Here is a 15,141-nt window from a genome sequence, read left to right as displayed (position 1 = left end):
CAAAAACAAGAACCAGAAAGTTTTACAAGCAAGTCATTTGTGCATGAGGCACCTTCCTCATGAACCCTTTAGCTACATTTGCACCACAAAGCCTCTGCTGGCATAATCCATGTGTTTGGCATGGAAACGCTTAACAATGGTGCAGATAGCACTCTTCTCCCTTAATCAGCCTAAGACTAGTAGATACCTGGTTACTTGGATTTACATTCTCCTCTTCTATCCCATTTGCTCCCTATTAAAGATTTTGAACTGCTGAGATGAGTACAAAGTAAGACCCCCGAAGACACCTGAAATTCTCAATTATGTCCCCCTCAAAAAACACATACCAGGGAGACCTGAACTGAGAAGTGCAAGAATCTTGGGAACTCAGGTCCCTGTCCCTCACTCAGCTTATATCAAACCTTCAGCAATCAGGTCCCTCCTCCTCACATCCCTCTCAAAACATATCACATGGCTTGTGGGAAACAGTGAGACAGGGCACTGGAGTGGAAAGAAGAAATACCAGGAGCACAGAGAAAGATATTCACTACTTTACCTATTTACCTACTCTATTTTCATGTCCAATACACTGAATAATTACAGTACCTGCTTCTGCTATTAGTCAGTTTTTAAAACAGCATCAACATGAAAATGGCATGGATCTTGTCAGTTTTGCTACTTCCCAGAGAGCAAAAAAACAGCAATAAAGTGTCTGGAGTTTTGTTAATTTTAGTTGGCAAAACTACCAGAAACAGCCTGCAGTCTCAACTTTGATACCAAGTTGATTTAACCTTCCATAATGAAATGAATGCATTTTTACAATCATGAGGGCTATAGTTCTAGGGTTTCTATGTTAGAAATCAGTTAAATGCATATTTCATCTATAATGCTTGTAGATATTCAAGTTTGTATTCAAATAAAATATATCATCTTGTTTGAAGATACAATGAATACAAAGCTGAGCAATACACAAATTTGACACTAACAGCTCACATTCTCGTTTTTCTCAGAATTCTGATGTAATCCAGAGGTGATCTCAGAGGCACAAGCGCAGTTGGGTACCCAGTTTGCATTAATTCCCAATGGGAATCAGTCATCTAGTTGCTCTTTGTTCTTCTGAAAGTCACCCCCTCAGACTTGGAGGCTTAGCAGGAAGTATAGGGGCAGTCAATGGCTATACCTCTCTTATCTAATGTGTCCCAAATGTTCATTGCTGAGAGATGAAACTCCTATGGCACCCCTTTTCTAGAAATGTCGAACTCCTATAATATCCACAAGTGAGAATAATACAGAGTACATCTTGAAAAAAACCAAATTTCTTATTTGATGTAAATAAGAAGTATTATTCTTTAACGGAAACAGTATTCACTTTGTAATCCTGTTCAGTGTAGCACCTTGCAATTGCTCCTAATAAAAACAGAATGATGTCTTAACTGCGATAATTGATCAGTTCTAGTAAAAGTTTTCTATTTTGAACAAAACTGGGTTGCTACAAATTAACTTTGTGTTATCTTTTGAATAGAGGCAAAAAAGGGTGAAAAATTATGCAGATATTTCAAGGGCACTTTCTGTGACATTTTTGTAATGGTACAGCTTTTGATGTCTAATCTTTCCTGCAGAATTATAAAAACATTAAAATTGTATTTTTTGAAAAAAGTTGCATTCTGACTTATACCTAAGCTAACAAGAGGTTTCACAGTAGCAATAAAAAATCACTGATTTTAAAAAGAAATGGAAAATTTTGAATATTAAAATTGTCAAAATATCTCCAAAAGTCAAAAGTTCAACCAAAGTGTCTGTTTTTAAGTTCCATCCTGTTCTACTAGGATATATTTAGTTTAGCAATATATTCTTTACTCCAGTGTGCTCTTTTGAAACATTTTATGGAAATATGAGCTTATGAACCAGTAGAGAGAAAAAAAAATGTTGACAATGTTCTTAAAATTCAGTATAAAAATACACTCCAGAATGCTGCCTGCTCAACACATTTATTCCTCCTATTTAGTACAGTGGATTATATACAGTTGAAAGACTGTACAATGCTTATGAGGTCCAATTAACTTCTCTATGATGGTAGCTTGCTTCATGTGTAGCAGAGATGACAAATCATGGAATGCATTTTCAACAAAGAGCCATTAATGATGGCCAGGAGCAGAGGATTCTGAAACAAACACAATTTATATTGTTCAAAAATTAAAGTAATATATATTAAGTCTATAATTCAGGACAGATACATGGATTTATTTACTTTTTTGAATATTCATAGTTAAGCATACTTAACTGTATCAAAATATTTGAAAATTCTTCATATATCTAGAAGTGTAGTCTAGTGTTTTAACATTTACATTATCAATGTTATTTGTTAAATATGATTTCATGGGGGATTTCATGGAGCTTACCTCTAAATTCAGGATAAATTGATGTAGGGTAAATAGTTATCGTTGTATGCTATAATGGGAGCTATTTTGATTTTAACTGGAAGGTTGGTTAACATTTTTGTGTACAAAATGTACTTTATTTGGAACAAGTGAATTGTCTAATCTTTGTAATCAGAAGTGAAATAGGACACTTGCATTAGTAAAGGAGAAATAAGAAAATTGACATTTTTGTCACAAGCAATGATATACTAAAAAAACTCAAGGATTGCATACTAAATGTTTATAAAAATAAAGTAAATTAAAATGAATTACTTTTTTTAATCTAATCAGATAGACCTTAAGTTTAATCATTTTTAGCTATCAACATTCTAAAACATAGGTTCCCAAAAGGCCGGGGGGGGGGGGGGGTCGTGAAGAAATTCCGGGGGGAGGCGCAAGGCAACCCAGCCACACCCCTCCCCCCCGTCAATCCCACCCCAAGTTTTGCTGCTTTTTTTTGGGAGGGAGAGGGGGGCGTGATGGTTTCTCAAAAATCAGAAAGGGGGGCGTGATGCCGAAAAGTTTGGGAACCACTGTTCTAAAATGTATATTCAATGAGCTTAACCGTTTTATAGAAGTTTTTTTAAAAGTTACTCTCCTAAACTCCCATCACTGTACTGTGCCAGAGATTAATTTAGTTTGTTATACCAAAAAAAGCATGAATGGAAAGTGCAACATTTTATAAACATTACCCAGACTGCAAATATTCTGACAATGAGATCATCAGAATATTAGAGAACTATAACAAAACCTGAAGATTCCCTTTAAGGTCATTTTGCAACATCCACAATATAAAAACAAAACTAAATTTAATTTAAAATTAATATGTTGGGTCTATTTGCTTTAAATCCTATTCATAGTTAAAACTAGCCATAGAATACTCTGCTGGATAACACAAATACTTACTATCTGCCACTGCTTTTTTACCTAGAAACAGAAGAAAAATTGAATTGTACAAAGTGTAGCTTTACATTTTTCACTTTCAAGTTTTAAGATGCAGAAAAACTACTGTGTAATCAAACTTGGAGCACAATTTGAGATGACGACAGGGAATATACAAGATCTGAAAAGTGAAAGATACTGAAAAATATATTTTGTTAAAGTAGTGATCAAATCAAGCTGCTTAAAAAAAAAAAAATCAGCATACAGGGCATCCTAGCTATAAGTCACCCTCACGTACATCCGTTCCGCACTAAAGTCACTGACGCTTGTAGGAACAGATTCATTGCAAGTCCCCTCATTCTCCACTCTTAAGCTGCACACAAAAAAAATTGTGAAAATGGAAGTCATCCATGGGAAAAAGATTCCCTGCTTTAAGTTGTTTTGCTGTAAGTCCAAGTTTTTGGAATGTACCTTGGATTTATAGTGAAGACAGCCTGTACACTGTAATTTTTTTATAACTGTAGTAAAGTGTTAAAAGACCTTACAGTATTCATAGCATTGGGCCAGAAGTATTCATAGAAGTGAATACTCCTGGCCCGAGATATACCAAATTCATTAGTACCCTCCAGAAATTCCATTGGTTTTCAGAATTAAAAAAAAGAGTCAAACTACTAAATCTATTATTAAAAAAAAATAAAATAATAACCTTCAAGACAGTTGCCATTCAAGACCTTGCAGGACTAAATCGATTCTGACTTAACCTCCCCCTGGACAGGGGCTGCTGCTACTCTGCCCTGCTGCTTCTGATACAGATACAGAGGCAGCAGCACAGAGTGGCAAGAGGCTCCTCAGGAGTGGGGCCAGAGTGCACTGGCTACCGGCCCCACTCCCGGGGACTACAGAATAGTCGAGTAACAGATAAGAAATCATGAGGTCAATCGACTATCAATTAACTGATATTTAACATCCCTAAAATGTAACCAGGTACTAGGGATGTGAAAGCCCAAATGTGTACACGGTTAAGTGATGAGCCTGAGTGTGATTACACGCAGGCCTTCATGGGGTACATGCAGGCTTTCAGTATGCACGGAGACCCGCCTATACCCCCAGCGCCGCTTCAGAGGCAGGAGCACAGGGGGAGAAAAGGGGCAGCTGACTCCCTATGCACACTGATTTCCAGGGAGCAAGACAGCAGTATGGGAGTGGGGAGGTTGGTGGCCCGATACTTGCGTACACCTCCCCTCCATGTGTAACTGCTGTACATGTTTACTTGATTAAACAGATTTTAACATCCCTAATTTCCATATAATCAAAAACTTTATTATAGATTCAAGTGTACAGAAGTGCTTTTGCCAGTATGGTTTATTTCACTTTGGGAACCAGTATAAATCATAATGGTAAAAATACATAAGCGAAAAAAAAAAAAAAAAAAAAGTAAGCATTGTCTACATGAGGGGGGTTTGCTGATATAGCTTTCCCAGTAAACCGTTTGTAGTGTAGTCCTGACCTTAGTGAAGTGATAAAGCGACTGCCGATCATTTTCAATAAATATTTAGGCATTTCCAGACAATTCAACAATTTTATTTAGAGGGCTCGACAAACTATAGAATCTACTCGCCTGTGGCGAGTAAATTTCAGTCGCACGCCCCATTTACCAACAGCGCGCACATGCAATGCGGCTCTTGCACATGCGCAGTGCGGGGCTGGTGAGCGGCTTTGCCGCCGTTTGTCAAGCCCTGTTTATTTACAACAAGGGTTTCAAAAAAAGCACATTAAAGCTAAGATTGAAAAAAATGTAACTTACCACCATAGGAAATTTTGTAATAGACATATGTAGTTAAGGCCAATCCAACCCATATTTCCTGGTAAACCGTAGTGTAGTATAGCTTCATGTTGCGCCATGTTCTAGTAAAATACTGTAACATCTGAAAATTATACAAAAATTGTCATTATAATGAATTTTGCTATTATATCCACACCCCTGGGAAATAATTCTCTATTGCTAAACCAAAAAATGGTGTTAGATAGAATCAAAGTTAAGAGTACACATCAACAAGAGAGGTAAAAGCAGTACAATGATTTGGTAAATTATCCCCAAACTCAAACATTACATGTCCAGATAATTCAGCATTAATGTTGCAAAAGACTGCTTGGTGCTACCACAATAAAAATAATAACGAATAATAAGAATAGTATAACTGGAAGGAACCTTGAGAGGTCAAGTCCAGTCCCCTGCACTGATGGCAAGACCAAGCACCATCTAGACCAGTGGTTTTCAAACTGTGGTGTTTTCTTTATTTATGGCAGAGACGGGGAAACTTTTTTGGGTTGGAGGCTACTGACCCACAGAAAAAAAATCAGTTGGGGATCACAGGTGAGAAGCAAAAAAACTCCCCAAACCCTCAACTGAGACACCTCACTCTCCTGGAGCTCCAGCCCTAGGGCACGAGGGGAAGGGACAAGGAGGACTGAAGTTCAGGGCTTCTCATAGGCCAGATTTACTTTTCTCGTGTTCTGGAGTTAGTAGATTTTATGGATCCCCCTTAGGCTCTAGGGTAGGGACAAAAATGAGTGGTTCAATGTATGGGTCAGGACTGCCAGTGAGTGGGATAGGGATGGGGTGCAGGATCTGGGCGGGAGGTGGGGTGCAGAAGGGGGAAGAGGTTGCGAGGTCTGGGTGGGAGGTAGGGTGCAAAAGCAGGCTGGGAGTAAAGTGTCTGGCTAGGTGAAGGGAGCAGAAGCAAGGGAGGATGCAGTGTGTGCCCAGGAAGGAGAGTTCAAGAGCAATGGTAGATACAGGAGCAGGGTGAGGGTAGGTGTTTGACAGAGAGAGGGTGCAGGAGCAGCCTCGGGGTTGGGTGTCTGGCTAGGAGGGAGGGTATCAGAGCAAGCTGGGGGTGCGTGGTCTTGGCAGGAAGAGGGGGGACTGTGGGGTTTTGGGCATGAGGGGGAATGCTTACCTGGCTTCATGCCCCCTTGCAGCAAGGAAAGCTTCTGGACAGTGTGCTGCCCTTCTCCCAGCAGGGTGGGACCTCAGCCTCCCTCCTCCCACATGCAGTGGGGAGCCTGCACAGCTGCAGCACCAGCTTCCTGCTCACATGTGAGGGGTAGGGGAAGGTGAAGAAAGCCCCTATTCCGCCAGAGCCAGCTTGCGGAGAGTAGCAGAGTGAGTGGTTCTGTGCGCTGCCATTCCCCCAGCAGGGTGGGGAGGGGCGGAGGGAGAGAGTGTGGCAGCATATGGAGTGCACATGCCAAGTCCTAGTGTGCTCTGCCTCGCAGTGCCTGAGCCAGGCTCCACATGGTCCCTATCAGGGCTCAAGAGGCAGCTTCAAGGAGTGGCTCCGCTGGGTTTTTCCTTAGACCCACCCAGTGCACTCCCACCCCCGTCAGTGACCTCTGTAGTGCCGCCTGGAGATGGAGGAGGAGGCACGATGCAGCAGGACCGGGGGCCCTGCACAAGAGAGATGGTCCCACGGGGAACAAGGTGGGGAGGAGAAGATGGACTGTGTGGTGGTGGAGTGTTGAGTGACTTGAACTTGCTGGGAAGTGGCACATACGATGCTGGAGCTTGGAGAATGCTCCAGTTTCTAGCTTCTGATCTGCTCCGGAAACCATGCACCACTGGAATTGGCCCTGGCTGCCCACTGGGGAACTGCCTATGTACTCTGGGGGGCGGGGCAGAGATGTGTTGCTGCTGCGTCATGCTAGTGATGAGTGTCTGCGAGGCTGTCCCAGGAGGGGAGTGAAATGGCAATGCCATTTCTAGCCAGATCTGTCAAGGCTCTCTGGGACATTTTCCTACTTAATGGGGACACAGTATTTAAATTTGAGACCGTCTCAGAATATCCAGGACATAGGGTTGGCATAGCCATGGGCCAAAAAGTTTGAGAACCATTAATCTAGAACAGTGGTCCCCAACGTTTTGGGGCTGCCGGGCACCTGGGGGCGGGGCCACTCACGCGCTGGACGTACGGGGGCGGGGCCGCTCACAGGCCACGTGACTGGGGGTGGGGCCAAGCATGCGCTGCACACCCGGGGCCAGCACCGGTACGCGCTGCGACCCTGGGCAGGGGCCGCCCAGGCCCCACGCGCCCGGTGCCAGCACTGGCACGCGCCGTGACTACGGGGCAGGGGCTGCCCATGCGCCCGGGGCTGGCACCTGCCGCACGCCCGGGGGCGGGGCCGGAGCCAGCCCAGATTGCTCCACGGGCGCACATAAATGGTCTGGCAGGTGCCATGGTGCCCACGGGCACCACATTGGGGACCACTGATCTAGAACATCTCTGACACTCACCATCCCATCTCTGCACTTAAAATCTCCCATGATAGAGATTCCATAACCCCTACTAGGCAACCAATTCCAGTGTTTAACCACCCCGACAGTTAGAAAGTTCCCCCTAATGTCCATCCTAAACCTACCATGCTGTAATTGCCCATTGCTTCTTGTCCTATCAAAGGTAAAGGAGAATAATTTTTCTCCCTCCCCACTTTCAAATATTTTTTAGGTGCTTGAAAACTATTATATCCTCTCCCAGTCTTTCAGTATTCCCTCATAAGTCATGGTTTCTAGACTTTTTTTTGTTGCTCTTCTCTAGACTTTTTTCAATTTGTTGGCATCTTTCCTGAAATGTGACACCTAGAATTTGACACAATACTCCAGTTGGGGCCTACTCTGTGCTCTAATCAATTATGGGTCAAGTAACCTACCACCAAGAGCTCTTAACACATACCCACCTATCCTTAGACCACTCACAATTCATTGCAACCACCAGAAATGTTGCATACAAATTAGATGAAGGTTGGTGATTCATTGTTTCCTCTGATAGCACAATACCATTTAAGAGAAAAGTTACCTGAACTTTTGATCTGATGCTGTTAATAGCCTATGTAATCATAACTAGGTACAATAGTTGCTAATAACGTATCTTGTTTACAGCCTAGTATCTTCAGATATAACCTATGTACAAATTCCAATCAATTTTATTCCTTTATTCAGACCAAACTCATTTAGAACAAAGAAAAGACTAACATACTGAGTTTTATAGGAAACTGTTCAAATTAATTTTAAAATAATTAGTAAGTTTGTAGAATTGTAAGTGTGTGGTTTGTAATCTATCCTGTAAATCATCTTCTGTGCCTAATGACTGGAAAATAGCTAATGCGACATCAATATTTAAGAAGGGCTCTAGAGGTGATCTTTGCAATTACAGACCAGTAAGTCTAACTTCAGTATCAGGCAAATTAGTTGAAACTAAGTAAAGAATAGACTTGTCAGTCACATAGATGAACATGATTTGTTGGGGAAAAGTCAATATGGTCTCTGTAAAGGGAAGCTCTGTCTTACTAATCTACTAGAGTTCTTTGAGGGGGGACAACAAGCATGTGGACAAGGGATCCAGTGGATATAGTGTACTTAGATTTCCAGAAAGTCTTTGACAATGTTCCTCGCCAAAGGCTCTTAAGTGAAGTAAGCTGCATGGGATAAGAGGGAAGATCCTCTCATGGATTGATAACTGGTTAGAAGACAGAAAACAATGGGTAGGACTAAATGGTCAGTTTTCAGAATGGAGAGAGGTAACTAGTGGCATCCCCCAGAGGTCCATACTAGGTCCAGTCCTATTCAACATATTTATAAATGATCTGGTAAACAGTGAAGTGGCAAAATTTGCAGATGATACTCAACTACTTAAGATAGTTAAGACAAAAGCAGACTGAAGAGCTTCAAAAGGATCTCACAAAACTAGGTGACTGATAACAAAATGGCAAATGAATTTTAACATTGATAAATGCAAAGTAATCATAGAATCATAGAACTGGAAGGGACCTTGAGAGGTCATCGAGTCCAGCCCCCCGCCCTCAAGGCAGGACCAAGCTCCATCTACACCATCCCTGACAGATGTCTATCTAACCTGTTCTTAAATATCTCCAGAGAGGGAGATTCCACCACCTCCCTTGGTAATTTATTCCAATATTTGACCACCCTGACAGTTAGGAATTTTTTCCTAATGTCCAATCTAAACCTCTCCTGCTGCACTTTAAGCCCATTACTCCTTGTCCTGTCCTCAGAAACCAAGAGGAACAAATTTTCTCCTTCCTCCTTGTGACACCCTTTTAGATATTTGAAAACCGCTATCATGTCCCCCCTTAATCTTCTTTTTTCCAAACTAAACAAGCCCAGTTCATGAAGCCTGGCTTCATAGGTCATGTTCTCTAGACCTTTAATCATTCTTGTCGCTCTTCTCTGTACCCTTTCCAATTTCTCCACATCTTTCTTGAAATGTGGCGCCCAGAACTGGACACAGTACTCCAGCTGAGGCCTAACTAGTGCAGAGTAGAGCGGCAGAATGACTTCACGAGTTTTGCTTACAACACACCTGTTGATACAACCTAGAATCATATTTGCTTTTTTTGCAACAGCATCACACTGTTGACTCATATTCAACTTGTGGTCCACTATGACCCCTAGATCCCTTTCTGCCATACTCCTTCCTAGACAGTCGCTTCCCATCTTGTATGTATGGAACTGATTGTTCCTTCCTAAGTGGAGCACTTTGCATTTCTCTTTATTAAACCTCATCCTGTTTACCTCTGACCATTTCTCTAACTTGCTAAGGTCATTTTGAATTATGTCCCTATCCTCCAAAGAAGTCGCAACCCCACCCAGTTTGGTATCATCTGCAAACTTAATAAGCGTACTCTCTATCCCAATATCTACATCATTGATGAAGATATTGAACAGTACGGGTCCCAAAACAGACCCTTGAGGAACTCCACTTGTTATCCCTTTCCAGCAGGATTTAGCACCGTTAACAACAACTCTCTGACTACGGTTATCCAGCCAATTATGCACCCACCTTATCGTGGCCCTATCTAAGTTATATTTGCCTAGTTTATCAATAAGAATATCATGCGAGACCGTATCAAATGCCTTACTAAAGTCTAGGTATATGACATCCACCGCTTCTCCCTTATCCACAAGGCTCGTTATCTTATCAAAGAAAGCTATCAGATTAGTTTGGCATGACTTGTTCTTCACAAACCCATGCTGGCTATTCCCTATCACTTTATTACCTTCCAAGTGTTTGCATACGATTTCCTTAATTACCTGCTCCATTAGCTTCCCTGGGACAGACGTTAAACTGACTGGTCTATAGTTTCCTGGGTTGTTCTTATTCCCCTTTTTATAGATGGGCACAATATTTGCCCTTTTCCAGTCTTCTGGAATCTCCCCTGTCTGCCATGATTTTTCAAAGATCATAGCTAAAGGCTCAGATACCTCCTCTATCAGCTCCTTGAGTATCCTGGGATGCATTTCATCAGGATCTGGTGACTTGCTGACATCTAACTTTCCTAAGTGATTTTTAACTTGTTCTTTGTGTATCCTATCTATACTATCCTATAATGTTTATTGGAAAAATAATTCGAATGATACATACAAAAAGATGGGGATTACTTTAGCTAACCACTTGAGAGAGATCTTGTAGTCACTGCTGATAGGTCTCTGAAAACATCCACTTTATGTGCAGCAGCAGTCAAGAAAACAAACAGAATTTTGGGAATCATTAAAAAAAAAGATATACAGAATAAGACAGATAATACCTTATTGCTTCTATATAAAACCATAGTATGCCCACATCTTGAATATTGTGTACAGATGTGGTCACCTCATCTCAAAAAAGATAATATTGGCATTAGAAAAGGTTCAGAAAAGGGCAACAAAAATGATTAGAGGTTTGGAATGGGTGCTATATGAAGAGAGATTAAAAACACTGGAACTTTTCAGCTTAGAAAAGAGGAGACTAAGGGGGGATATAAGAGGTCTATAAAATCATGACCCATATGGAGAAAATGAGTAAGGTTAAGTTATTTACTTGTAAATAAGAACTAGGGGTCACCAAATGAAATTAATAAGGAGCAGGTTTAAAACAAACAAAAGGAAGTTTTTCTTCATGCAGTGCATATTCAATCTGTGGAACTCCTTGCCGGAGGATGTTGTGAAGACCAGGACTTTAACAGAATTTAAAAAAGAACTAGATAAATTCATGGAGGTTAGGTTCATCAATGACTATTGGCCAACACGAGTAGGAATGGTGTCCCTCACCTCTGTCAGAGGCTGGAAATGGATGACAGAAGCGGGATCGCTTGCTGATTACCTGTTCTGTTCACTCCCTCTGGGGCATCTAGCATTGGCCACTGCCAGAAGACAGGATACTGGGCTAGATGGACCTTTGGTCTGATCCAGAATGGCTGTTCTTATGTATCGAAAATTCACTCTATGCTGTGGCAGTATTTGCAACATAAACTTATCACCGGAAATGAAATTGAGACCCAAGATTTTGCACAGGCCACCTAATAGCTATCTTATGTCACTACCATCTTTTCACAGGGAAAAGGATCCCCTTGTCCCCAAGCCAAAGTGAAAAAGCAAATTGTCTTACCTAGATTCATTTAAAATAGTTAAGGGGGAGAGAATAAGAACATGTTCCAGAACAACAAATGCCCATGCTGTTTTACTGAGCTTCATTTAATTAAAATGTATTTACTCAGAAAAACAGAACAATGCTGCTAAAATACCATTTGGCAAACAGACAAGTTCTGAGAGGACTGAAATTAACACTATTACTCCAAGTACACGATCTTTGAAACATAGCCAAGCATCAAGCAGCCTACAAGTATTTTGTGAAAAATTTAGAGATATTATATAACTTCTTCCTATCATTCCAAAAGACATGGAAGTATATGTAAGAGCACCACTCTGAATACCTCATTTCCATTACCTTTTGCCTTGAGAAGCTTAAAGCAATTAATTATACACACAGTACATCTAAACCAACTGCACGTGGATAAAGGACAGCAAAGGACACTGCAAAACTGTAAGAAAGAAGGACAGAGTTTGCAAGAGACTTCAGGTTCAGGTCCCACTGACCTATTTGCTAATAGTAAATAGGAGATTCTTACTGCCACATGGATGTGGAAAGAGTGGGAGAAAGGGAATAGAGGTAAAATGTATGCTATGAAGCACAGACCATCTTTCTTTCTTCTCCTCTTTGCTTACAGTGCTAACCAAAACGTTGTCCTGGTCCACTACAAGGGCTCCAAAGCTATACTATGCTAACTCAAACTGTCAATACATGATCATTAATTTAAAAGGACATTTATTCTTTACTGTTGTGAAAAATTCTGAATACAGAGCAACACACTGTCTTCCCCAGACTTTAGAGAAAACTGTTATACATTTCCTTTCATAGTTTTCCTCAAATGAAGCAGAATGAAAAAAAAAAACTAGTATTGTGTTTTCACTGTTGCTATTCAGAGCAATGTATTAGACTTAATACATTTCAAATTGCTTCTACGTAGAAAAGGGATTAGGAAGAAATACATACTAACAGACACATATACCTACCAAAGCAACAAGAGGCTCTGATGTAAGGGGGGAGGAGGGAAGGATAGAAGGAAAATATACAGACAAAATGTTTTTTATTAGCAACCAAATAAAAGCAAGGTGCCCAACTTCACATTTGTCTTGCAGCCATTTAGCAATAGGCTAAAATGAAATCTCCACTTTATATACACCTACTAAAAATCCCAGCACCCAGCAGCTACTAAGAGGCGGATATCCGGGCATCTTACAAGGTACTGGCCCATCTTCTACATCAGCTTCTGGTTACTATGTTCCTAGTACAGCTGCCTCGCCCTGCTCTATTCTTTCGAGAAGTGCATCGGGAGCAACAACGTTTCTGTCGTACAGGCAAAGTCTTTGCCTTAAAGAGCTCACCCAAGAGACCCACCCATCACCAAGTGCTGCCGCCCCACGCACCCGCCTTGGAAAGGGAAATTGCGCCATCGCGGAGGGGACCCCGAGGCTGCAGGGCGCCTAGCAGCGCACTTGGAAACACCCCCTGCAAGAAAAGGTTCAGGAGGGAGGGAGGAATCTCCGCGCCCTCCCTCCGCTGCCTTCCTGCGCCGCTCCCGCCTCCTTCCCATACTCCAGCTTGCTCTGCTCCCCTTGCCCCCGTGTTCTTAGCCGCAGGGCCTGTCTCCTACAGCCCCTGAGGGACGCCACGGCTGCGCGCGCTGCAGGGACGGGAGCGGGCCAGGCCGGGCCGAACCCACCTTGGAGCCGGTAAACCAGGAGCAGTTGGCGAAGGTCACAGAACTCAACGGCCACTGCCGCTGCGCGGGGTATGCTGGGAAAAGAACGTCCAACGAGAGGAGAGGCTAGAACGTCTCCGGAAGCGACTCTCCCACGTCTCCCGAGAGGAGCGAGAGCGGCGCACCTACCCCTGCATGCCGGCTGGCCCCGCTGTAGTGTCTCCGGACAGCGCCCCTTCCCCACAACGCCCCGAGACAAACAGCCCGCTCAGCGACCTGCCTCCCTCATGGCAACCGCTGCATGGGAATCCGCGTTTCTCTCGCCCTTGGAAGGAGGCAGCTTGGGACCCTATAGCGCCCCCTGCTGGGAGCAGGCCTCCCAGCTCCCTTTAGAGTCCCCAGCTAGGAGCGGCCCTCTCGATACAGTAATTCCTCATTTAACACTAGAGAGATGTTTCAGAAAATGATCGTGTTAAGTGAAAACGTGTTACCTGGGGTCGATTTTCCCATTGAAAATAATGGAAAAGGTGGAGGTTGTGTTTCAAGCAGTGGTGTCTGTTGAGACCAGGAAATAAGGTTGGGGGAGAAAGGGGACTGGGTTACAGCAGGTAGGGGAGGTGTTTGACTCTGGGGAAGGGAAGGAGAGGAGAGGGGAGGGGGATTGGGTTGGGAGTATGCATCTGTGATGGGTTTGCTGGGACCGCACTATGTCTGGCGAGGGGGGCGTCACCGGGGATTGGCGCGACGAGTGTTGAACCCTCCACCACTTTGCAGGGAGGAAGGGGAAGCCCCATGCAGCCGCTGGAGAGGGGTCAGCTGGGGAAACCCCGCCGCTGGCCTGCAAGCAGTGGCAGAGGAGAGGGGGCAAGGTGTCCGGTGAGGGGGAGTCAGCAGGGAATGGCACGGCAAGCGGTGAACCTTTTGCTGCTTTGCAGGGAGGAGGGGGAAGCCCCACACAGCTGCTGGCAATGGACTGGCTGGGGAAATCCTGTTATTCCGGGGATGGTCGTGTAATTAAAAAAATGTTCCCTAAAAAAAAAATTCATGCTATCAAGAAAACGTGTTAAGCGGGCACGTGTTAAATGAGGAATTACTGTACACGTTAGTGTCCGTGGCTGCAAGCTGCCTTCTCAACTCCCTATAGCAGCCCCTCTGAGAGCAGCCTTCTGGACTTGTTATAGCCCCCCCCCCCCTCCCCGGCCAGGAGCAGCATTACCAACTCCCTATAGCAGTCCCTGCTGAGAGAAACCCGCTCAGCCCCTAGCCAAACAGTCCGCTTGATGTGCGACTGCGGAAGAGCCCACTCAGCGATCTTTTCTCTGTCACCCTTGATGAGGAACAAGGGAGGAGATAGGTCAGAGCAGAGCCTCTCTTTCCCCCAAAGCTCTTTGTTGCAAGGGGGCTCACACAGCTGTCCCTTCAGTGTGGCTTCACCTAGTGCCATATCCCGCCCCTACTGTCTTGGTGTACAGGAGCACGTCCTGCGGGAAGGAGCACAATATGCATTCTGCAAGGCCTTCCCTCCCCATGCCTATTAGGAATGTCAACTGAGTAGCTGTTAACTGGTTAACTGATAAGCGATTGCTTATGGGTAACAGTCCTGGTTAACCTCAATATCTCCCTTTCCTCATGTACTCTGCATTTAAAACTGGAAGAGCAGGCAGAGGAGCCACCTGCCACTCTGTGCTGCTACCTCTGTGGGGGCAGCAGCAACCCCTGTCCACAGTGAGAGCGGGTCTGACAGAAGCTGCTCCAGCATCCCACGGAGCAG

The 15,141-nt window shown here is 43.6% G+C and overlaps 1 protein-coding gene across 1 annotated transcript; it reads right to left on the bottom strand.

Moving 5' to 3' along the window:
- Nucleotides 1-1,953: 1,953 nt before the first annotated feature.
- On the bottom strand, nt 1,954-13,546 carry ATP5MJ (ATP synthase membrane subunit j). Its single transcript, XM_089778340.1, has 4 exons — nt 13,392-13,546; nt 5,083-5,203; nt 3,303-3,323; nt 1,954-2,140 (listed from the first exon to the last, which is right to left on the bottom strand). The coding sequence occupies exons 2-4, from the start codon at nt 5,201-5,203 to the stop codon at nt 2,115-2,117; spliced, it is 168 nt and encodes a 55-aa protein (XP_089634466.1). The 5' UTR covers nt 13,392-13,546; the 3' UTR covers nt 1,954-2,114.
- Nucleotides 13,547-15,141: the final 1,595 nt, after the last annotated feature.

The sequence above is a fragment of the Pelodiscus sinensis genome, chromosome 5 (assembly GCF_052426305.1).
Source record: "Pelodiscus sinensis isolate ZL-2025 chromosome 5, ASM5242630v1, whole genome shotgun sequence".
NCBI classification, from domain to species: domain Eukaryota; kingdom Metazoa; phylum Chordata; order Testudines; family Trionychidae; genus Pelodiscus; species Pelodiscus sinensis.
The sequence above is the reverse complement of the archived record's forward strand: the minus strand, read 5'-3'. Positions and strand labels throughout refer to the sequence as shown.

Bases quoted from the DNA above. Each gene is read 5' to 3' on its own strand.
- ATP5MJ (XM_089778340.1), bottom strand. From the start codon at position 5,203: ATGTTACAGTATTTTACTAGAACATGGCGCAACATGAAGCTATACTAC. The intron at 3,324-5,082 runs GTAAGTTACATT...TTCTGTTTCTAG, and splicing joins TTACAAAATTTCCTATGGTG to GTAAAAAAGCAGTGGCAGAT. The intron at 2,141-3,302 runs GTAAGTATTTGT...TGTTTGTTTCAG, and splicing joins TAAAAAAGCAGTGGCAGATA to AATCCTCTGCTCCTGGCCAT.